The sequence below is a fragment of the Pygocentrus nattereri genome, chromosome 8 (genome assembly GCF_015220715.1).
Source record: "Pygocentrus nattereri isolate fPygNat1 chromosome 8, fPygNat1.pri, whole genome shotgun sequence".
Taxonomy (NCBI): Eukaryota; Metazoa; Chordata; class Actinopteri; order Characiformes; family Serrasalmidae; genus Pygocentrus; species Pygocentrus nattereri.
In genome coordinates, this window is record NC_051218.1 from 44,617,816 (window position 1) to 44,641,182 (window position 23,367).

At 43.4% G+C, this 23,367-nt stretch overlaps 1 protein-coding gene across 5 annotated transcripts in view; it reads right to left on the minus strand.

Moving 5' to 3' along the window:
• nlgn3a (neuroligin 3a) overlaps positions 1–23,367 on the minus strand; it is a 224,196-nt gene that overhangs the window by 58,724 nt on the left and 142,105 nt on the right. For all 5 annotated transcript variants that reach the window (XM_017712536.2, XM_017712535.2, XM_017712532.2 and 2 more), the window contains one exon: positions 5,997–6,182. In XM_017712536.2, the coding sequence (XP_017568025.1) occupies positions 5,997–6,182 (186 nt within the window). The remainder of the gene's footprint in view (positions 1–5,996; positions 6,183–23,367) is intronic.

The window sequence follows — 23,367 nt, forward strand, 5'->3', positions numbered from 1 at the left end:
CCTCATGAATGTTAGCGCAATCAATCAAACTACACTTTGTGGAAATGGGCCCTGAAACATGTCTATGAGATTGATCCTGGCTCTGCAGCACCAGTGGAGACAGTGCTGGCATTTCGGACTAGTCACGTAGGAAGGGCTACGAGTACACACGACGCACGCCGACTGCCGAGTGTAAAAATACCACTGAAGCGAGAGCACGCTGTTTTGTTAAGGCTTTCCGTAATCCCCTCCTGCACAAGACTTTAGCCAGATGAAAGTCGACTACAGATGCATCTAAATGCCATCAGCTTGAGGAGAGTTGCTGTGAGCAAATAAGGTTATTAAATGCATCGAGACCTAATATCACAACGTCAGAGTCATCGATCAGCAAGCGTGTAATGCCAATGTTTTTCATGGCATTTACAACGAAACTACAATATTAAAAAAAAGAGGCCGTAATCCTTAATTTAGCACACTGTGATGCTCCTGACCACCCTAATAACATGAGAAGTAATTATGAAAATCAACACGGCAGCCTGAAAGATAATGATGCTGTAATGATTTGGAAAGGCAGCGTCTCCAACAGGCTCTGAAGGAGCGGGTGAGCAGAAGACGGTTACTGTGAAGGGGAGAAGAATAAAAACGTCATGGTTATATGATATGCGATAGAGAAGAGTGGAGGAATGATGCCCAGTTGTTCGTCGAAGAGTGCTAAGTGGTTTCAAAACACTAAAAGCAAATGGGCTCACTTAGGCCCGATGCCTGCGATATTAAGGCTATAAAGCAGGGGATGAATTTGTTGCTAGAGCTCCCAGCTTTGGCCACTCTCTGTGTGTTTGCGCTGCTGATGGACATTTCGTGTTGTTACCCAAACAGCTGCTCCGATCAATCCAATTCACTCCCTGGCACCGTACAATTTCAAGTTTTGTTCCTGATCTGTTCTGACTGGCCAGCAAGTTGCGCTACTGACATGCTAGATCATAATGGCGCTATTTGGTTTCATTATAATCACGTTTCTGTCCGTAATGCTGAGGTCCATCCTCGGTAGCGCTTTAACGGGAAGCTCATTTTGTTCATCGGATGCAAGGGCTTCGAGGCACAACGCTTTCTGTGCTCGCAGCATCCTCCTAATAAAACTGGCCTGATTTTAGGAGGCACGTTTATGGTCCTCAATAACCCAAAGTCTTAATAAAAATGAAAGCTGACATGGTCATGTGGACTCCTCCAGTGTGGGCCCTCCGTCTTTAATGTATGAGGCATTCCATTAAAAGGGGAACACTTCCTCACAAGCAGAGCTTTTAGGCTGATTAGTTACAGGAATAGAAAAAAAAATAGCAACGACCTTCACCGACACTGGTGGTAGTCCACCCCTCCCCCATGCCCTGTGCTGCACATACATCTCAACCTCCGGGTGCTTAATATTCCTGAGGCGTGTGGCGGAGCCATCTCTCATTCAACATCATAATTATTATTGGGAGAGAGGAAGAAAAAGCCGAATCTCCATGTTCAATTAGAGCAGGCGCCGATGCCAAATAGATAGTAACACATGAGATTGGCTAATGTCCTTTAGAACTGTCTCTCTCCGCTCTCTGCCTGTGTCTCCCGCTCTCTGTTGATGTCCGAGAGACGGAGAAAAACGGAAAGGAAGGAGACAAAATCTCCTCAGCGGGGATGCAACTGTTGAATCCCATTAAAGCAGTAGGTCACGGGCACTCCAGCTATCCTGGGACTCGGTCTCCGGCTCTAATGACAGTTTTTTTCTCCGACTCCCCTTGACGGTGCTGTGAAAATCCTTGCGAGCGTGCAGTCACCAGATTGAACTCGGAGCTTTGTGCTTTCCTCTGTCTCTTGGTTGCCTCACTCTCCATGGGAAGAGTCTCCATACACATCAAAGAAGTGAGCCAGTTGATTGTGGAGGATGGACAGGGAAGCGTGCATTCTATCCATCCCACAGACTGGAGCCTGGTGGGTGGGCAGCCTCCCCTGGTGGTGGTGGTAGGTGGGATGGGTTGATATATGTGGTCACCCGGTTCCTGGCCTGCTACACACCCAGCTGGGTGGGTGGAAGCAGCAGGCAACCTGTGCAGAGGAGCCAGGCTGCAGGGAGGAGGCAGGTCACAGTGGCCTCATTAACACCATCCCACACACACAAACACATACACTTGCCAAGCAAGCAGCGCACTCAATCTCACACACCACACCACTCTGTGGGACTGGACCTGAAGCTGTGTTCCTGATCTGACCTGTGGTATTTGGGATGATGGGATTCAGTTGATGGGGCCTCCATTACATCGGGGTGAAAGTAAATCTGGATGGTTCTTGCTCTGTGGGTGGTTTTGACACCTTTACCAGGCTGTTTTGTTATGTGTGTGTGGTGGCGCTTGGCTAGTTTGCTGGACAATCTTCAACAGGGCCGCTCAATCCTGGTCCTGGAGATCTACCACCCTGGAGGAGCCTGGTCCAACACACCTGGCTCTGACTGTCAGATGCTCCTGAAGGCCTTCCTTACCTGGATCAGGTGTGTTAGATTAAGGTTGGAGCTCTTCAGGGTGGCAGATCTCCAGGACCAGGATTGAGCACCACTGAACTACAGCATATCTCAGCAATACACATGAAAAGAGAACTGACCCAAACAGAATCCATTAGAACTTCTAGTTGTAGTTTATTTTTCACCTGTGCAACAATTTAATGTCTTGTTATTAATTTTATGCTATTCTAAAGCATCTAATTTGGCAAATTTGCAATTTGCTAGCTAGTTAACTTAAGTTACTGGTTGATACGACACTCCCGCAAATATAAGCTTATAATTTTCATAAATACTAATACTAAATACTAAGTTTGTCACCTAATAGTGAAAAGTGAATATTCTAAAAATAGCAATTAACACATCAACATACTGTTATAGTTCACAATCTGCTAAAACAATAGTGTTTAGTGTCTTTATCTTCACCTGGAGGAGTTAAAAAAAGCTGTGAGACACCACATACACACTAGTGAATACACACACACTAGGGGGCAGTGAGCACACTTGCCCGGAGCAGTGGGCAGCCCTATCCACGGCGCCCGGGGAGCAATTGGGGGTTAGGTGTCTTGCTCAAGGACACCTCAGTCATGGACTGTCGGCACTGTGGATCGAACCAGCGACCTTCCGGTCACAGGGCCAGTTCCCTAACCTCCAGCCCACGACTGCCCCCTCAAAGAGTCTAGAAACAAGGGGGCAGAACAGAGAAGAATCAAAACAAGGAAGCACATGGAGGACTAGGAGGGGCCAATCGTGACACAAAGACAGACGATCCCAACAATAACTAGTAAAATCTTAAGCATTAGCCATGCACTTTAGCACATTCGACATTATAGCCTCAGAAACAAGATTTTACCATTGCTGCCCATGTTTACTAGTCTATTTGTAGCTTCCATGCTGTCTGTGATGTGACTTATCCACCTAGAAGTATAGCCAGCTTTTACAAAGTTTACAAAGATTCTAGAGGACTCAAATAGTTCAACCCTTGCTATGTGTTTCCTATTTACTTGTTGCTATCAGCCAGCTATGAGCTACACCCCTCAGAGAAATCATTACCACTCAGTAGAATCCCGAGGAAGAAGCAGAATGCATACAACCCTCTATATCATGCCAATTTGGACCAAAGACGTGTCATTTTGAAGGGTTAATTGCTATAATTGCTTAAGTGCAGTCTGTAAACTGCAGAGATCTGATGCAAACAGTAATCTAATGCAAGCAGAATGACACTGGCTTCTTGTTTGGAGTAAGAACCTCATTTCATCTCACTTATAACAGCTTTCGTCCAATCTTTCATCAAAGTTAAGTAAGCACACTTTGTCAGGTTCGTGTTGTTACAGTTAAGCCCTGGTGGTCTGGCAATTAGACATGACACCACTGACACAATAAGCATGCACTTCTAACTCAGCTAACTATCGCAGATATGAGTCTGATTCACTGGCAATTATCGCATAATCAACACATGTAGGTTGAAAATTGATGATGTCTTTCTGTACTGTCAGCTTCCTCTACATAAACGAGTGTATGATCACAACAACGTTCTCTGGCTATATTTGTCAGACAAACGTTACAGAACAGCACAATGAAAGTGGCTGCCATTTGAGTCATTTATCAAAACTAATTTGTACAGAGCTGTCAATCAAGATCTTTTCTAATTCAATTATCTTTCCTAAGTCAGATTATATCCTTCCCTGTGAAATACCACATAGAATCCACACATAGGAACAACGCTGAATCTTTCGTACAGAATAATACAGTCAAAGTCTTTCCAGCACAGCATACAGGATGTCCAGTCATACAGTCCCTTATAGTGCTGGTCTATAACAGCAAACCCCACTGGAGCTCAGGCTCTATTACTCACAAGTGCCAGAGCTATAGGCACAGCCGTATTGCATTTCGGAAGGGCAGCTAGTGCACGCTACAGCGCTCCCTCGCTCGGCATTCCCCTCAGCTGCTGCGGCGTGGTTTGGCAGGCCACTTCACTCTCCGTCCTTCATTTGATGACTAAAATCGGGGCTTTGAGAACGATTGTGGAGATGGCTGATTGATATTGGTAGCACTCGCCACGAGAGCCCTTTTCACGATAGAAGCCTTCCTGTTTCAATTTCCGCGGATCTCGCAAGTTTATAAGACCCTTCTTTTTTATCTCATCAAACCAAGTAGGGCATACATTTCTATTCAGGGGAAATATCAGCATCAGTAATATCCAATTTACTGAGAGGGGTGAGAGCTGGTTGATGTGGCAGTATAATAACACGCTACATGAAGCGTGGCATTATGGGGTATGAATAAAAAAATATGCATTCATGGTTTAGAAAAAAAAAAAAAAAATCTATCCATAAGCAGTCATCATTCATTTAAGAAAATCAAGGCAATTAGTAACACTTTGATGCGAAAGTGAAAGGGGAGGGGCGCACAAAACCCCTCATATTAGGAAGCAAAGCAAAACTCCCGAAATGACCTCATCTCAGCTCAAGCCTCTCTGAGCCCATAATAGAGAAAGGCCAGCCACAAATTTCAATCCATGCAAAGAGCGTGGGAATTACTTGGGTCGTCCATACAATGGCCGTCGGCAAATCACTTGATACAAGGTCAAGTGCTAGTTCTCTGAACATGCACAATGGAGGACCACCAAGGCCTTTTTAAATATGCTTTGTACTGGTGCTTGCTGTCTTACAATCTCTGGCTTTTGTGCAATTTGGATTGTACCAGCTTTCATGCTGGTTTTCAATGTACACAGCCCAGATTTTACGCGGTTTAAGTTGGAGAGACTATCACTCACGCAAATCTAACGCATGCCGGCTGAGCAAGCTGCATTATATATGAGCCTACTGTGTGTACTCCTCACTGCTCACCACTCACATGTGACAGCTAACCATAAGAAAGTTTCTCCAAAACAGTTAAGCACCAGTTTATAAAGCCCTTGATGTGAAACACTTGCCAGCATTTAGATTACATCCAGTTAAACCTTCTAAGGAACAATCTTTAGATTTACATTAGACACAAAGAAGCGCTTTGACTGTCATAATGATGTATACAACCCTGGTGAGGTCGGTGAGAAACTGCCACTGCTTTATGGCCGCATAAATACATAACAACATGTGTTAATTTTCACAGTCTGCTCGCAATTCGCAGCCAGCGGAAGGTCCATCATAGCTGGCATTGGTTAAAAGCACTTTGGCAACGTTTTATACCGAATCGCAAACAGGCAGCTGTCAGTGTGTTGAAAAACAGCACATCTGAGCATGCATGTCATTAATGTTGCCCATTATGAATTTACCGCACACTTGGTAAACAGCTCGAGCAAGCAGCACTTTCCGCCCCTAACACAGCACTTGATAAATGAGAAATGCTGAAAAGTGACGCTGGCACTCATATCATGTTCTTCTGATTTTTAACTTTTACATTTACAACGAATGGTGACGTTGATGGACGAATACGTTTCTGCTTGTAAGTCAGTTCTTTCTGGCTTTCTGAGAGAAACTAAATGTTCTTTTACCTTCCGAATGGTGGGACAGGGTGAGCAGGCTCACGCAAGAGGCGCCGATGCCTGATCCAAAAACGGTGATGCGGTTGGAATCGCCGCCGAAGTAGCCAATGTTTTCGCTGATCCAGCGCAAGGCCTGGATCTGGTCCAGCAGGCCGTAATTTCCTTTCGCGGCCTGGTCACCTGTGCTCAGGAACCCTGGAACGAAAACGAGAGACCCTTACTGAAAAGGTATAGGAGTTGGGATTGTATAAGAGGCATTATGAGTCATTCTAATGTACACATGTTGAACACTTTCCTCTGAGGTTCCCTCCTGTGCAGTGGATAAAAATGGAAATAACTCTGACAGTTCCATTGAAAAAGAGGTTATTATTCCTGCCCCTTTAAAACTGGGAAACTGGTTTGAAAACTCAGCAAAGTGTGCTGCTGGAGTCCGGCTCTCAGTTCCCTATACCTGTATTAAAACACTACAGACATATGAATCATTATAATAACTAAAGTGATAAAGAACGTCTGGTTTACACTCTTAAAAGCAGTTCTTCCAGGGTTCTTCAGTAAAGGCACTAGTTATCTATAGCACTGTGTACAATGGATCTTCTCTGTGATGGAAAACTTGTTATACGTATAGAACAAGAACCGTCTTTAACAAAGGCTCTACATACACCAAAAACGGTGCAGATAATAGAACAATTTGGGTACTATATAGAACCCTTTTCCTTAAGACTGTGGGAATATTATATGTACAATATAGGCAGGTTATCAGGAGCTAAAAGACACAAGCGCCGACTTTTATTCAGAGCATTTTATTGTTTATTCACTACTTTAAGAGCTAAGCCTTCGGTTTGAGTGATAAATGCCAAAACCTGGTCAAAAATCAAGGAAAAACATACTTTTGTTATAATGCTAATTTGTTCTAGCAGCCCAATTGGATTTTAGCAGTGTGTTAGCGCCACGCTAATCGTGAGCCACATCTTTTGGCCATTCTGGGCAAAAGAAAGACATTTGAAGCTTGTGAAACACATTCCACACTTTATTTGTAGCTTGTAAGAAGCATATTAATATCATGTTTTACAGTGTTGCAGTTTTACAGTGACTCCATTAAGAAACCCTGGTTCAGACCTGCTGCTGTTCTCTATCACTAATGACTGAAACACACTGGTAGGCTACCATCTGCAGTCAGTGAGGCTTCCAGAAGGCCTAAAATGACAGTTTTTTCCAGCAAAATTGGTCCCACTCATTAGAAATCAAAATGCTATTGGCTGATCACTTCCTAAGTGGTTAACTCAAAATCTCAGGCCTTCACTTCAGCTCCTGAAGGCCTAACCAATGGGAGACAGTGTGGCTGTATCTACCCTGGTACCATTGAAAAAAAATTCCTGAATTGATGATTTTCTTTTGGTCATTTCAAGAATCTTTTTGATTCCAACCAAATCTTAATAAAGATGTGAGAGTATTACTAAAATACTAGCAGTGTTTAAATACAACAGGCATGATTACATTAAATAAAAATTAAATATTTATTCTTCTGTTTCACAGAAATCGAGGCCTGGATGGCCCTGAGGGTTCACTGGAGAAGCATTTAGCATGACAGTGAATTGTATTTCTAGGCCACCTAACAGTGGAAATGAGAACACTACAAAATAATAAAACCTGTCAACGCCTATAATCCCAGTAAACGGTTAAACAGACTTAACACCAAGGCGTGGTCAAGGGGGGGCCAAAGGGGGAACACAGCCACCTTCATACAATCAGTCCTCCCCCAGTGCAACCCCCCCACCACAGCGAGTCACATTTGCATTATATGCTACATAATATGCTTCTATCTGATATACCACATTAGATACTAGGGCTGTCAACAAATATTGCAAATTTGATTGTATAACAGAATAAAACAGACATTCGACTGTGAAAATTAATACTCAATTATGGAAAAAAAGCAGCATTGGGCCTGAATACACTGCATGCCGGACAGGGGTCACACGACGTCACTTAACACACAACATGATTTAAAATGAAACGTAGGTCCAGCTGAAATGAGCGAGTAATTCAACAACCGTGTAGTAATGACAGCAGTGAGTTCACAGCCCAACTCGGCCGTACAGGAAGGGATCTGCATCTCCGGGCAATCTAAAAAGCCCCGTTTGGAAAAACTTAAACTTGCAGCAGAACCTAAAGGTCAGTAGACGGCAAAATTGTGGAACCTCGAGATAAAGTTGTATATGCAAGCTATGCAAGCTACAGTCAGCCTACCATTCCAGCTTGAGAAACCTGAGGGCACATCTTGAAAACGCACCCAAACGCATTGAATTCAGTCCCTCAACCCACCTTCCCCCTGATAAATAACGGTCGTGGGTGTGCATCCTTGCAGCACTGGAACAATGAAAAACTAAACGAGTGAAAATGTCGTACGTCTCAATTTAATAATCCCAATCGAAGCGAAGATTTACACTCGTCTTGAATATTTTTACTTTACGTAGTTGCAAATGTTGTTTGGTGCTGATTTCTTCCCAGTGAATGCAGCTCCTGGGGACTTGATGTGCAAAGGGGAGCATGAATTTGAGGGGGACCTGAATCTGATGCAACACTCTTGTTGTACTGGTTTGCCCTCATAAGGACATAATGTGCAAAAATGCATATTCAAACGGTTTAAAACTTTGTTTTTCAGAATGAATAATCTGCTATGATTATTGGTTTGGTTTGGATGGTTTGGAGACTGTGACTGTGGCTCTGTCTAAAAGACAGGAGGCTGAGCTGGAGGTGGCGGAGATGAAGATGCTGAGATTTTCGTTGGGAGTAACGAGGCTGGACAAGATTAGAAATGAGCAGATCAGAGGGACAGTGAAGGTGGAGCAGTTTGGAGATAAAGCCAGAGAGGCCAGGTTGAGATGGTTTGGACATGTGTTGAGGAGGAATAGTGGAGATATTGGTCAAAGAATGTTGGAGATGGAGCTGCCGGGTAGAAGGAGAAGAGGTAGACCTCAGAGAAGGTTTATGGATGTAGTGAAGGTGGACATGGAGATGGTTGGTGTGAAAGTAGAGGAGGCAGTGGATAGGGCAAGATGGAGGCAGATGATCCGCTGTGGCGACCCCTAAAGGGAGCAGCCGCAAGAAGAAGAGAATGAATAATCAAACATGATCTATGGCCAGTTTTGACGCCCTAATGCACATTAGATAATGAGTAACATTAACTGTAAAACAAGAAATGATACAATAAAATTAGTATATCAGTATGCAGTGGGTAGCGCTGTCGCCTCACAGCAAAAGGGGCCTGGGTTTGATTCCAAGGCCAGGTAGCCAGGGTTCTTTCTGGGTGGAGTTTGCATGATCTCCCTGTTTCTGCATTGGTCTCCTCCGGGTACAGTCCACCGATATGCAGTCAGGCCAACTGAACACACTAAACTGCCCCTTTTATGTGTATGTCTGTGTGTCTGGCCTGCCATGGACTGGGAACCTGTCCAAGGTGTTTCCTGTCTTCCGCCCAACAACTACTGGGATAGGCTCCCACCCCCAGTGGCCCAGAAGGATAAGTGTGTGTGCATATATTACAGCAGCATAACGCAATTCCCTATAGCTTTTGATTTTGGTGTGCCTCTTTGATTTCCAGTAGCTCCGTCTGGCCACCCCTGTGAAACATTTCTGGAGGCTTCACTGCTTAACACAGAACACGGTGTACCTTATTATGGACAGATACTACAGCATGTACTTGAGGAAAAATACACGAACCAGTCAATGTACCAAACAGCTGTCTTACAAGACTTGATATATGGCTGCGCAATGAAATCTCGAAAGCTTTCCAACACTCAGCGGATTATAGGAAAACAATACCGACCTAAACTCGGGAATCTCATTTAATCAAACATATTGACTCACAGGAATAAGATTTACATACATTTCAACATGAAAGGTTTAAGGAGGCCAGTTTTCACACAGCTCCTCAAAACTCCTGCCAACGAAAGCCTCGAACAGAACAAAGGAGCCCCGTACCAGATCATTTCCATCTAAACAGAGCAGTTTATCAATGCAGCTTATCATTTATTGGACTGAAGACACTGGCTGAGGACAGACACCAGGTTCAATAGCGCATGACTTTTCACCGGACATCTGTGGAAATGAAATGAAATTTCTGGAGCTGAAATAAATGATGTGCTGGGGCTGCGAGAGCAAGGCAGCCTCCTTAAGGCACAGGGATACCAAGTGACACATTTACAGTGCCATTGATCTGCATGTCACTCCCTTATAAGGGAGAGCCCTTATTAATACGGACGATGATGAAATTTTTGTTTGTTAATACACAGGGGGTCATCCGTTTTATCCGAATTGCTGCTTTCAGCATTCTGACACAGGATGGTTAGCTTTGACAGGGAAGCGTCTCCTGGGGAAGGCTTCAAATTGTAGGGCTGGTGTTAACATGTCTAACAGAGATGGAGTGTGTGTGTGTGTATGTGTGTGTGTGTTTCCACAAGCCAGGGACGCATGAATGATGAGTAATATGAGAGAGATTCGCAGTTCAAATGCACACCATTCCCCACTGCGGGCTCAATGTCTGTCAAGCACGCCGGCACAATGCACAGAATTGACAGCTAGGAAAAGCCTGGAACGTTCAGACCAGGGAGGTATGGCAGTGCACAAAACAGAAAGGAATTCTGGTTTTTCCCTGAGGGAAGGGGAGAAGAAGTGGGGGGCTCGACATCCCCTTCTGCGGATTCATTTTTCTGAGCTTTTATCAGGAGCAAATCAATTAAACAGCATGCAATTTATTAGCATATCAAATAGAGCTTCATTTCTTTTACCCATTCTTCCAGCACGGTGGGAACGTGCTAACCTTAAAAAAATAAAATAAAAAGGTGGAAAAAAACCTCTGCACATCTCAAGGGCATTGTCAGGCTTTTTGCATTTCATAATGCCACTTTTTACTGTTGTGGATTTTTCATGCTGCTTTTCTGCCCCACTTGAAATAAATTTCCCCCTCAATATTTGAGTGAAACGGCATTCCCTTCCTCCCATATTTAATGCCACGCACAGCAGAGCACGAATCTTTAATCTCGTCCCCCCCCGTTCTTATCCCACCATCTCTCGGGAGCTTGTTAGACACACTAGGAGTCGAAGATCAACTGAATAAGGTCATATGGAAAAGCGTGTGTGGACTGGAATAAAATGAATTCAACCACTGATCAATAAAAGCGGTTGGTAAAGATAGGAAAACTGCGATGGATCCCGCCTGCGGTGGGCCATGCCAGGATAAGAGGGCGCCCTGAGTGGTGCAACTGTCTAAAGTAGCTTTTACACTGGACTCTTGCTTCATCATTTTCCAGGTTGGAGCCAATGTCAAGTTTTAAGGGCAGTGCTTGTGTGATTTGAACAGGAATGCAGTGGTTCAGTATTTAACTAACGTTAGATATCTTGCTAGTTTGGTTGTCGCAGTAGTGACATTTCATTAACTGAGTAACTGGGTAATTTCTGCTTTTGTGCTTTTTTCAGACAATTAGACACATCAAAACAAAGCAGAGTGATCACTGATTGGAAAATGAATGGGAAAGCTTGCAGCGCTCAACATAGCGTCGGTTTACAGGGAGAGTCCTGCCTTCAAACAAGATCAGCCAATCAGCTTGCTGGTTTAGCCTCAAGTGGGTTATGGTCACTGTCATGTGCAGCTGCCAGCATGAGCTGAATGATTTTAGCCAAACACCACAAACTATTTACTCTGTGTTTGTCAGGTTTCACCTGTGATTTCAAACATAACTAGATGTGCATTTCCTGAAGGAATTGCAAGAGTGCTTGAAAAGAGCTGTAAGTGTGTGTGTGTGTGTGTGTGTTTCTGTGTAGGTGAACATCTTAGGTATGTGTGTGTGTGTGTGTGTGTGTGTGTCTGTGTGTGTGTGTGGTGTGTGTGTGTCTGTGTGTTTGTGTGGTGTGTGTGTGTGTGTGTGTCTGTGAGTTTGTGTGGTGTGTGTGTGTGTGTGTGTGTGTGTGTGTGTGTGTGTGAGAGAGGGAGAGATGTATGTGTTGGGGGGTTCATTCATATGAACTGTCACTTTATTATTATGCAGCTCTTAGTGGAGAAGCCTTGTTTGAGTCTGATTTGCACCCTCTGAACAAACAGTCATAACTCGGGAAATGTTTACTCTATCGCTTAACCGGATCGATGGTGTGGGATGAGACCCCTTGAGGATTATTTTGGTGTAACATTGTGAGTATTGAGAAGAAAATGTCTGAGTTACGACGAGTTAAACACAGAGAAAATCTTGAAATAAGCAGATTCTGATTTTGAGAAATTTACATGGGAGTGAATGGGGCAGTTTTCTGTGCCTAGTGCCAAACAAACGCTCATAACTCTAAAGCTAATTTATAAAATAATTAGATATTTTGAGGTTTCAGAAAGAACAAGTTTCTCTACCATTTAAAACTGAAACGGAGTTTCTGGGTGAAAGATTAAGGATTTTAAAGCAGATTCCCTGCGTGATCGACTGTGTCTGTGAGACTGAGTGGCCTGCTGTGACGTCATCGATGTCAGCTAGAACCTGAAGTTCTGCCGTTCATTTCTTATGGGAGGTTTTTAATTTTCAAACCTAATTTTATTTAAAAATTAAGGCATTTCTAAGACGTGTGTTTGATATATTTCAACTTTGTATTCGGCATTTTTTTTTTTTTCAATTTACAGTTAAAGTCTAACTTTGGATATTATTGGAGGGGCCTGTTAGCCTGTCACGCCCTCCAACACCAGCTGCCCCCCAGTTTCAGCCATTTCTATGTGTTGCATATTTCCCCTTTCTTTGCCAATTGCAAAGTAGGGTCTTAGTAGGGCAATAGGGCGGCACGGTGGCGTGGTGGGTGGCGCTGTCGCCTCACAGCGAGGAGGGCCCGGGTTCGATTCCCCGGCCGGGTAACCGCGGTCCTCTCTGTGTGGAGTTTGCATGTTCTCCCCGTGTCTGCGTGGGTTTCCTCCCACAGTCCAAAGACATGCAGTCAGGCCAATTGGACATGCTAAATTGCCCCTGGGTGTGAGTGACTGTCTGTCTGCCCTGTGATGGACTGGCGACCTGTCCAGGGTGTATCCTGCATTCTGCCCAAAGACTGCTGGGATAGGCTCCCCCCCCGTGACCCTGACGGAGAAGCGGCTTAGAAAATGGATGGATGGATGTGTTATATATAAGCCCATCTGACCAAAATACAACTTTTTCTTCAAAATTTTGTGACTAATATTTGTCTCAGCGTAAAAGTCTCATTGGTTAGCTTTCATTTTCACCTTTGAGGTGAACATTTTGCCGTCATGGTAATTAGTGTTATGTATCGACTGTAAAGGAGCCCAGAGGAAAAACCAAACCTCGTTATAGACACAGCACACTCTTTTAAGCAGAAAGATGAATTACGGAAGACCATAAGTACAGTGGCTGATATTAAGGGGCGGATGATCATTCCATCAGTATCAGCGTCAGAGTGAACCAAACGTCTTATTAAAACAAAAAATCATTTGAAAGTCAAATAAGTTTTAGACATTAATCTACATATAAATCTCTCCTGAAAACCATTTATCTGGGTGAGTAAAGTGCTTTCATTTATGTCCAGTTAGGTTAGATCACTGATTTTTTTTTTTAAGGAGGTCTAATGAGCTGCTTGTTACAAAAAAACTAAAAAACACATCTGAAAATAATATTTTAGTAATAAAACCTCACTAACAGTTTAATTCTGACTGTACAAAACTGCAGGAGCACAACACTATTTCCATTTTGCAATGCATTTTTATTACAGTGCAAAAGTCTTACCATCATAATTTTCTCATTGATTTAAGTGAGTGCGTTCATTTACTTACAGTGCGCACCTGATAATAAGGGAACGTACACAAACAAGCTGCCTCCCCGCCTTTTACTGCGTCTGGATATCCGCATATTTAAATAACCGAGACCATCCTTAGGCCACGCTCTTTGTTCTGTGCTCTCTACGGGATCATACATGTAAGGTTGGGTCAGTGTGATGGTATTTCCACCCTGTACCTGCTATGTTTGACATAGAGGCTGTCAGTCAAGAGTTCATGAAAATGCAACACGCTGAGGTTCATTTCCACACAGTAAAACTAAGAAAGCGGACAAAGAAAACTGGAAGGCTTTTTGAAAGCGTCTGAAAAACAGTGTTTCAGGGTTTGTCCCATCATTAGGAGATTGAAATCCATAGGATGGCTTTGTTTCCTCTCCCTCTCCCTTTTAATGCGATGTGATCCAATTACCGGTGGCTGTTAACTCTGGGTAGCTCTCCTCCAAGCGCACTCAGCTGTACAGTGAGCATCTCGGAAATGCGGCAAGCTTCATAAACCTCAGAGGAAGCCCGCCCTTGCTGTCTCAGGTTGGTAGCATCTTGTGATGGGGGAGACCTAGTTAGAGGGTGGGAATTGGCACAACTAAATTGGGTAAAAAAAAAAAAAATTATTAATTAAAAAAAGGGGCACTGCTGCTGAGGTAAAGCAGGGCAGAAGGCGGGCGGATCAACAGATGGCCTCCTTCAGAGCTCCCTGAGGATGCTAGGATGGTCAGAGGCTGCTCCCGAGCAAGCCAGTCAGGGGAAAAGCCCCGGAGCATTAGCCAAAAGCACAGCAGCAGCTGAAAAATCTGAGCCTGGCTGTTACACGAGACCACATTACACGGATTCTGATATGTATGTATGTACAATTAAATATGCACGCAATGTTCTCAACACGCCTCTCGTGTTTTTGCGAGAATAAGCCTCCACGTGGCAAGTCTCTTGGCGACAAAGGCAGCGGACACACTCATTCCGCGATTCCGTCATACTTATGGTGAGCATAAAGCTTGGCTTATGGCCAGAGTGTCATTCAGCTGCGAGCGCTGCATAGAAGTATGGAGGGATTTATCTGTACAGGATTGTGCAGGGCTTCAGAAAAGCCCATACGTCTTCATAATGTGCCAAACGCTTCCAAATACACTCGTGCTTCTTCTACCGATACACCCTGTTGTTGCTTGTGAGTGGATGCGACTTATCCGCTGCTGTAAACAGATTTAAGAAGGAAAGATTCTCAAAAACAACGCATGAAAAACCTACAGGCACATCCTCACACTTACTTCTGTATTACTATCTCTGTGGGGTTTCCAATTAACCAGGGCAGCTGTATTTAAATGCCGTCACGCCTACATGGCTTCCTAACCTCAGCCTCAATAATAAAAACTTTTCCACATTTGCACTAACCGCCAACAAAACCTCCTAAGGACATCAGACATTTTCCTATCATTCAGAAGTTTTTCTATCATTTATCCCCATAAACTGGATGGCTAACTGATATTCTCATCATTAAGATTCAGTAATGCTCTGCTGTGAACGCGGGATGTACGCAATACTTCAAAAAGCAAGATTTCAATGCACTACACAAGACAAGCAAAGTACAACAGCCCACAAGCTATATTTTAAAATATTCTGCATAGCTAGTGGATGTGTTTTAATTGCAAAGGTGGCAGCGAGAAAGCAATTAAGATAGCACTACCATGGAATTTACCATGGAAGCCTCACCCTCACAGCTATGAGCTGCTGCACTTTCATTCAGGTCCTCAGCTACAGTAGGAAATATATTGGGTGATCAGTCAATTATAGGGCTGTAACAATGGATCGTGACTTTGCAACGGAAAACATCCGGCCTTAAGGTGAACGGGAATTCTAATAAGACTATAGGAAGAACTGAAAAGCCACTTTTGCTATTACCAATTATTCTTCTCTTAAACTGTAATCACAAAAAATGTCAAGTCTCAACAGACATACGTCGTTGTGGTCAGAAGAAAACCTCATCTCTCCAAACTGGTGACTTTACAGGAGAAGGAAAAAACATGCTTTACTGTTAATGTAAGTCAATGGAACCAGAATTTATTTCAAGTCATTTTGGGTCGTTTCTTTTGGTCCATTCATCATGAAATTTATACAAAATGTAAAGGGTACCAGGTTTTTTCAAATTATTGCAAAAACTGAAAAATGTCAAAAACGGAGATTTGAGCTGTCGTTCCAAAAACAGCGATATTTATTTTAGCCTGCTTTGACTTTTAGCTTCTAACTGCATTAAGCAAGTTTAATAAAGGCTTAGCTCCGCCCACACTTGGCAAAACGATGTTATGTCATATCACTGAAACACATCTTACCTGTCAAACCTGAAAACTACAATATCCAAATATGTCTGCAGTCGTAGGCAAATGTTTAGGCACCCCTGGTCAGTTCAAGCAGTGCTGTCCTGTTGATTTTCTAAGGGACACATTTTACATTTTTTGCTTATTTGCTAACTAAGTAAACACTGTGTCCACTCACTGTCCACTCTATTAGACACTCCTACCTTGTCAGTCCACCTTGTACATGTAAAGTCATGTAAAGAGGTGTTTAAAAACTCCAGCAGCGCTGCTGTGTCTGATCCACTTGTTCCAGTGTCAGTGTTACTGCAGTGCTGAGAATGATCCACCACCCAAATAGTACCTGCTCTGTGAGGGTCCATGGGGGTCCTGAGCACTGAAGAACAGGGTAAACCTTCAGAGAAACCTTAAAACACGCTTCCAATCATCAGATGTGTCCACGTGTGAGTTTCCAATACATAAGCAAACTTACACACTCACAGTGCATGCAATAACACATTTCCACCAGAGAGGTCTCGCTAGTAAAAGGTTGGACCCCCTTTTGCCTTCAGATCTGCCTTAATTCTTCATGGCTGACTTTGAACAAGGTGTTGGAAACGTCCCTCAGAGATTTTGGTTGGTTATTTGAGCTCCTGTTGCCTTTCTATCATCTGGAACCAGTCTGCCCATTCTCCTCTGACCTCTCACATCAACAAGGCATTTTCGTCCACACAACTGACCGCTCACTGGATATTTCCTCTTTTTCGGACCGTTCTCTGTAAACCCTAGAGATGGTTGAGCGTGAAAATCCCAGCAGATCAGCAGTTTCTGAAATACTCAGACCAGCCCGTCTGGCACCAACAACCACGCCACGTTCAAAGCCCCTTAAATCCCCTTTCTTCCCCGTTCTGATGCTCGGTCTGCACTTCAGCAAGTCGTCTTGACCACCTCTACAGGCCTAAATACAGTGAGCTGCGGCCGTGTGATTGGCTGATCAGCTATTTGTGTTAACAAGCAATTGAACCTAATAAAGTGGCCGGTGAGTGTAGATCCTGCTAGGTAAAGCCTTTTTTCTCTGTGAAGGTAAAAGTTTACTTGAATCCTTCTACAAAGCTATGACATAACCATGCCATGTCATGGCAGATGTCATGTGATGTCATGGGCTGTCTGGTAATATGTTTGATGTCATTATGTTAGGATGCATGTCAGAAACTGATTCCTGCTGCATTCATGACATCTAATGTGACATCAAAGCATCTGTCGTGACAATTACAAGTAATGGTAACATGCCACTGGACATAAGCTGTCATGACGAGTCATGACGAGTCATGACAGCATATGGCATGTTTATGGCTCGGATGCACCAAAGTTAGTGTTCAGGTAGAGTGTTTCCAGTTTGGTAATGATGTAGGCCGTAGGCTCTGAAAGCATCTGGCAAATACTCGGCAGGCCAGCACAGAAATTTCAAGTTCGACAAAACAAGCAGGCACACTTTTAAAACCAATTACAAAAGCTCTCAGCCTGCCAGACGGGGCTGAACTTGTTCTGTAAAAATACTGCAAACCGCTGCGCTAAAACTTTGATGTCTGTGCAAGTTGGTGAAATATACTTATACACAAAGCACCGTGTTGATTTAATTGGGTCGAGTGTGAACTGTATGTTCCAGTGTTGCTCACGCTGGACATCAGCACAGATGACCCCTAAGTGGAGTGGTCTTCTCCTCCCTGAGATTATATCAACATAACAGCCTTTGCTGTTATTGCTGACCCTGCCATGTCCCCCCCCCCCCCCCCCCCCCCCCCCCCCCCCCAACCCCATCTTAAACACTTTTTTTTTCCCCCAAGAAACTGATCTAGCGCATCATTGGCAGCGTGACACTGAGTGGGTCAAAGTCACCTCTCTCTTCGCTGACACAGGGATATGGCTGCATTAAATATACTTGAAACCCGCTTGAGACTTCCTCACCTTCCCTCCCTCTTCAGGTCTGTCAGCGCTGCATTGGCTGTCCATCCCTCAGCCGGTTCAAGGCTGATCCGCTCTGTCACATGGACAGCCTCCCTCCCTGCCTGCTTTGGCTCTAAGAACACCAATGCAGGTTTGTGCATTTCATGCACTACCAAACAGCTACAATAGTAAGTGTTCATAATTTGCCATGAAGTTCTTATGGTTAGGATGTCACTTCCAGACGTGCCTCTAGAACTTCTATTCGCAACGGAATAAAAACGGCTTGAAATGCAATAGACTTTAATTTCAAGATGACAGCACCGATCAGCACAAGACATACAATAAGTTGTGCATCATATAATAAGTTTCATGGTTGTGTGGATGCAGGGAATGATAATAAAGGATGATTTTTATACAGCCCCCAAAATTAGACTGAAATATTGTTGGTAGGGTTATATATTCCAGTACAGATTACAGATTACGTGATAAATACAACTACTGCACTAAAGCGATGCAGTCTAACTTTAATTTTCTTAGTCATTTGATTAACAAATATTTCTTTTAATAAAGCTAATAGTAAAAAAAATTGCATTGTATATATTATAGGTGATACATATATGTCTTCAAAATCATACACAAAAAGCCTAACACATGGCAGAATGTAATAAAGATATCTCTTGTAAAAAGTAAAGGGTGTGACTGGATAGGCTACGTTTCATTTTGGAAAAGCTAAAACAGCACAGAGAGTTTTTTCTGAAACGTTGAGTGATTTTAAAGCTCGGCTGCCCAGAGCCCAGTTTTAGCTGCTTTTGGACATGAAGCACCAAACCAAATGTTTTAATGTTTTTTAGTGCCGTCCACTGAGACAACAGAGATTGGTGGAGTGAGTTCGTTACCTGCAGAAATTCACAGAAAACCTTCCACAGGACGAAGAAAATAAAGTCACATTTGAACCTTCTGAAAAATTACGTTTGATATGCCAGATGGCACCGCGACCCTATCTGGACTAAGTGGTTAACGATGATGATGATGATGATGATGATGATGATGCCAGATAGCAGGCTGACACTGATTCATTATTGCGATGCGATTTTTCATCACAATCATAATTTTGGTTGTGATTGATGTTTTTATTTCAACATTTCAAAACTATTTTATAAATGAAGCTCCTAACCTCAGCGGCAGTGATGTTCAATATACATTGGCTGCGTTCCAAAGCCGAGGCTGCAGCCGAGGTAGGGAGGGTCCTCGGTAGGACTGCCCTATGAAGGCCCCTCCTTAGTAGCCTATTGGTCACAGAAATGGAGGAGATGACCTTATGTGGTACGATAAACGACAGATACAAATACTAAATTAAAATATGATACATGGATGATATACTGTATGATATACCCTGCGACCTGGAAGAATAAGCAGTTTAGATGATGTGTGTGTGTGTGTGTGTGTGTGTGTGTGTGGTGGACTTCATTTAAGTATGGACTTAAATATTATGGTTTTAATCAGTCAGTGATTTCACACTTTATAAGTTAACGAAGACTAATTGAAGTACATGAACAACTTACATTTTAACACAAGCTCTGCTCCAGCGGCTTTCTTTGTGCTCAGAGAACTGTGGTTAACCAAAACCCTGGAAGGATACATCTGATGCGTCCTTGGAATCACTCTGAGCACAGGCTGCAAACAAAGGGTCCTTCATTTGGGAACGATCTTCTATGATGTAGTGGCCAAGAAATGCAGCCTAGGCTTTGGAGTGCAGCGACAGTTTTACACTGTTAGGTATAAATAAAGGTACCATGCAGGTAGATGCTTCATTCTTCAAGGTACAAACAACCTAAGTCTACATTCAAAGGTACAACAGTGGTTTTAAGGTCCAATGGTGTACCTTACATGGGTTTTTTCCTAGTGGAAAAGTAGATATTTGTACCTTTTTCCATAACCAAATGTTTTAAATCAGAGCATTAAAATAAGCCTGGAGACGAGACGTTGCGTGTGGAATCAATACAACTTAGAAAATATCGTTTCAATGGATTCTGGTTCAGTTATGTTCCCTGACTAAAGGTACTAAGATGGACCCTTGAGGGCACCACCACAGTGCAAAGAGGAGGACTGCCCCAGTCACAGTGCCGTACCTTTTTTTCTGAGAGTGTACAGTGGTGCGAGATCATGTGACACACCAACACAAACTCTCCTCCTCCTCTTCCTCAAGTCCTCCTCACAGCTGGCTGCTGTCATAAATATTAAAATCAATTTAACTCTCTATTGCATGATGTTGCCTCAGGGCAACAAACTCTTTTTCCTCACTGTACAATACATTATACATATTTCGAGACAAAAACAGGGTCAACAACAAAGGGAAGAGTTTGAGTAAGTCACTAAAAGGCATGTACTTGGTCATACCATCTCTTGGCGTGCACATTTAAACCTCTTTTTTTAACATTCACTATAAATGTTTTTCGTTATGAGAACTTGCAGAAGTAGATTTGTTGCCTAGAAGCAACAGTGAAATAGACTAAGCCAGTCACTAGCCAGGTCTCACCACTTCAGGGAACGTGGCTCTAAATCATTTCTTCCCAGAGTTTCACAAGGTTGCCTCAACGTACTCCAAAAAGACCCCTGCACAAATGATGTTTTAACATTTTTTCAAGTCTGATAATCACACTGATTATTAATAATCATATTTTATAATAATATAATTACGGAATAACACGGAAGACGGCCGTCAGGATTTTCTGTGCTCTGCCACCCAGGTGGTGGAACGAACTCGCGCTCGAAACTGAAGACCATCTCTTTGTGAAGCACTTGAACTAACACCAATCTAGCACTTATTAAAAGGCTTTTATCACTTGCACTACATCCGAATCCTGAATTTTGTACCTGTCTTTCTAGGCATCAGCACTGGCTCTTGTTTCTGGCAGAGTCTTAGCTCAAGGGGAGTCGCTCGGGATAAGAGCATCTTCGAAATGCTATTCATGTAAATATATTCAACAAATCTGAATAAAGAAGCTGAGTAAAGTTGTTTTATACCTGTTGACTTTTTTTTTATCCTTGCTGTAGGTAAAGCAGGATGGCTCTGACAATGTTTTACTGTAGTAATAGGATTTTCTAAGGGCTGAAAAATGTTTGAAATAGCATTGGTGTCGTGTTAATTTGGTTAAAACTTCAGTGTTATTTTAGTATTAATTCAGGCGGCAAACGTGAATAAGAATCAACATCAGAGTCAATGAATTTAATGTTGATGCTTTAAAGCTGAATAAACATGGATTCAATCACGGTTTGCTATTTATAAAGTAGTTTTAATGTAATTGTGGCATGCATGCATCCCCCGGGCCCCGATGACAACCACGAGACCCAGCAGGAAGGCGGGGCCTGAGCCCCGAGCGAGGACGAAGACCCGCGAGGACGGGGGAGAAAGGTGACCTGAGAGGTGACTTATTTATATCAAATATTTGTAATCAGTTATAATTGCTTAATAAGCCCATGTTTCTCATGTTTATAAGCCTGCATGGTTAACGATTTCTGACATAGCGGAACAAAGTTATAGCGCAAAATAAAACCTCTTCATTGTTTCTCGCCTAATAGCAACATTGCTTTTACTTATGCAGTATTAACTGTCAATTAAGGGTCCTCTAACAAACTAGGCTAATTTAACGACTGCTCCAGTGAAGCTTCAGCCTCGAGACCCTCACCATAAGTACAAACTTCTATTACCCTGTCCTGGCATGATTTTAGCTCAATAATAATAATTGCAGTTTTTTTTTTTAATATTAACTCAATGTTTAAAATAAAAACGTAATCTAAAATTAAATGACTAATTTAATTTAAAGCTAGGCACCAAAATGCCTTGCAGGCCACTGGTATAACAGGCTCTGAAAGCTAATAAGGTCTGCGTGTCTTGCTCCTTATGTTCCTTCTGTATCAGCAGTTACCGTACATAGACAAACTGAACCGAAGCGAACTGTCAGTGGGGAATTCTCATGCACTGAGCCTTGATATCCAGTATGAACATCTTTCCTTGCACAGCTGAATCTACAAACAGTAACATCTGGATTTGCTTCTGCTGAGTGCCAGCATTTTCCAAGAGAGCAGGCTGCTCCGTTTCAGCCCAATGACCCATCCGGGACTTCATTCTGCCGCCCTATCGATCGATACGTGCAGCCAATCTGAGACTCCTCTAGTGGACGTCCTCTGTACTGACGTCACAAAACGAGGAGCGTTGTGGAATACGTTGTTCCTTTATGATTTTACAGTCACTAATAGGAGCATCAGTGTATGCTGCAAATTAGGCAAGTGGGATCCAGCCGAACATTCCTACATTTAAAAAATAAAAAATAAAAAAAAGCAAGATTTCATGCAAATGAAGTAAATGAGGCTTGGACAGGCAGCCAGGCTTGCACTGCCGGTGCATCTAGGAAAAGAACATTTGTCGTTAGCCACAGTGCAATATTGATCATTACTGAAACAGCTGTGTCTCATAACTGAAATGGCGCCGGGGTGAGCTGTCGATAATGGTCAGTTTAACATCTCTTTTGCTCATGCTGTCTCACTCTCTCTCTCTCTCACTCTCCATTTCAAACGAACTGTCTCTTTCTCTCAGACTCGGCGTGGTTGTGCAATAAAGTTGAAGAGTAGGGGGGAGGCTATTATCATTGAGCTCACTCGGGAAGATGAATAGGGGCTTAAGCTAGTGGAGAGGAGGAGAGGAAGAGGAGGAGGCTGTGGATGATGATGCAATGAAGGAGCTGGACTGGGCCATAGCCAGTCTCCTCCAACACTCACCCTCCCCTTCCCTGACCCCCATTTCTCTTTCTTTCCTTCTCTCTTTCTCTCTGCCTTTGCCCTCACTGCGGGTGCCAGCTAACAAGGCTGTCTGTGTATCCCAACTATATTACCAGCCCACCCCACCCCTCGCCAAAGTCCCAGCCAGAGGGAAAAAGGGCCACACAATCACGGCCTTGACACTCTCACAAAAAATCCCCAACAAAAGAGCCAAATCTACCCCCCTACCCACCCCTCCCAACCCTCCAAAGCCTTCACCCTGGTGCCTGAAAGGAAGATTCTGGGGTGTGGATGTGGAGGGAGGAGGCAGAAGGCCACCCTCCAAACCTCCACATAAAGAACACAGTGTGTCACGGACACCCCCACAGCCCATCCCCCTTGAGAGAGCTATTCACTATTCCCACACAGTATCCCCCTCCTTCAAGCCCCCTGTAAACTCCCGGTCCCTGTCAGAAAAACACTGCATTCTGGAAAATACGAGGTTTCAAAAGAAAAGGGGTGGGCAGGGGAGGAGAGGCACGCCAGTGAAAGGAGGGGACTGCCATTTATATCATAGTACAGTTCCTCAGTCACTCCCT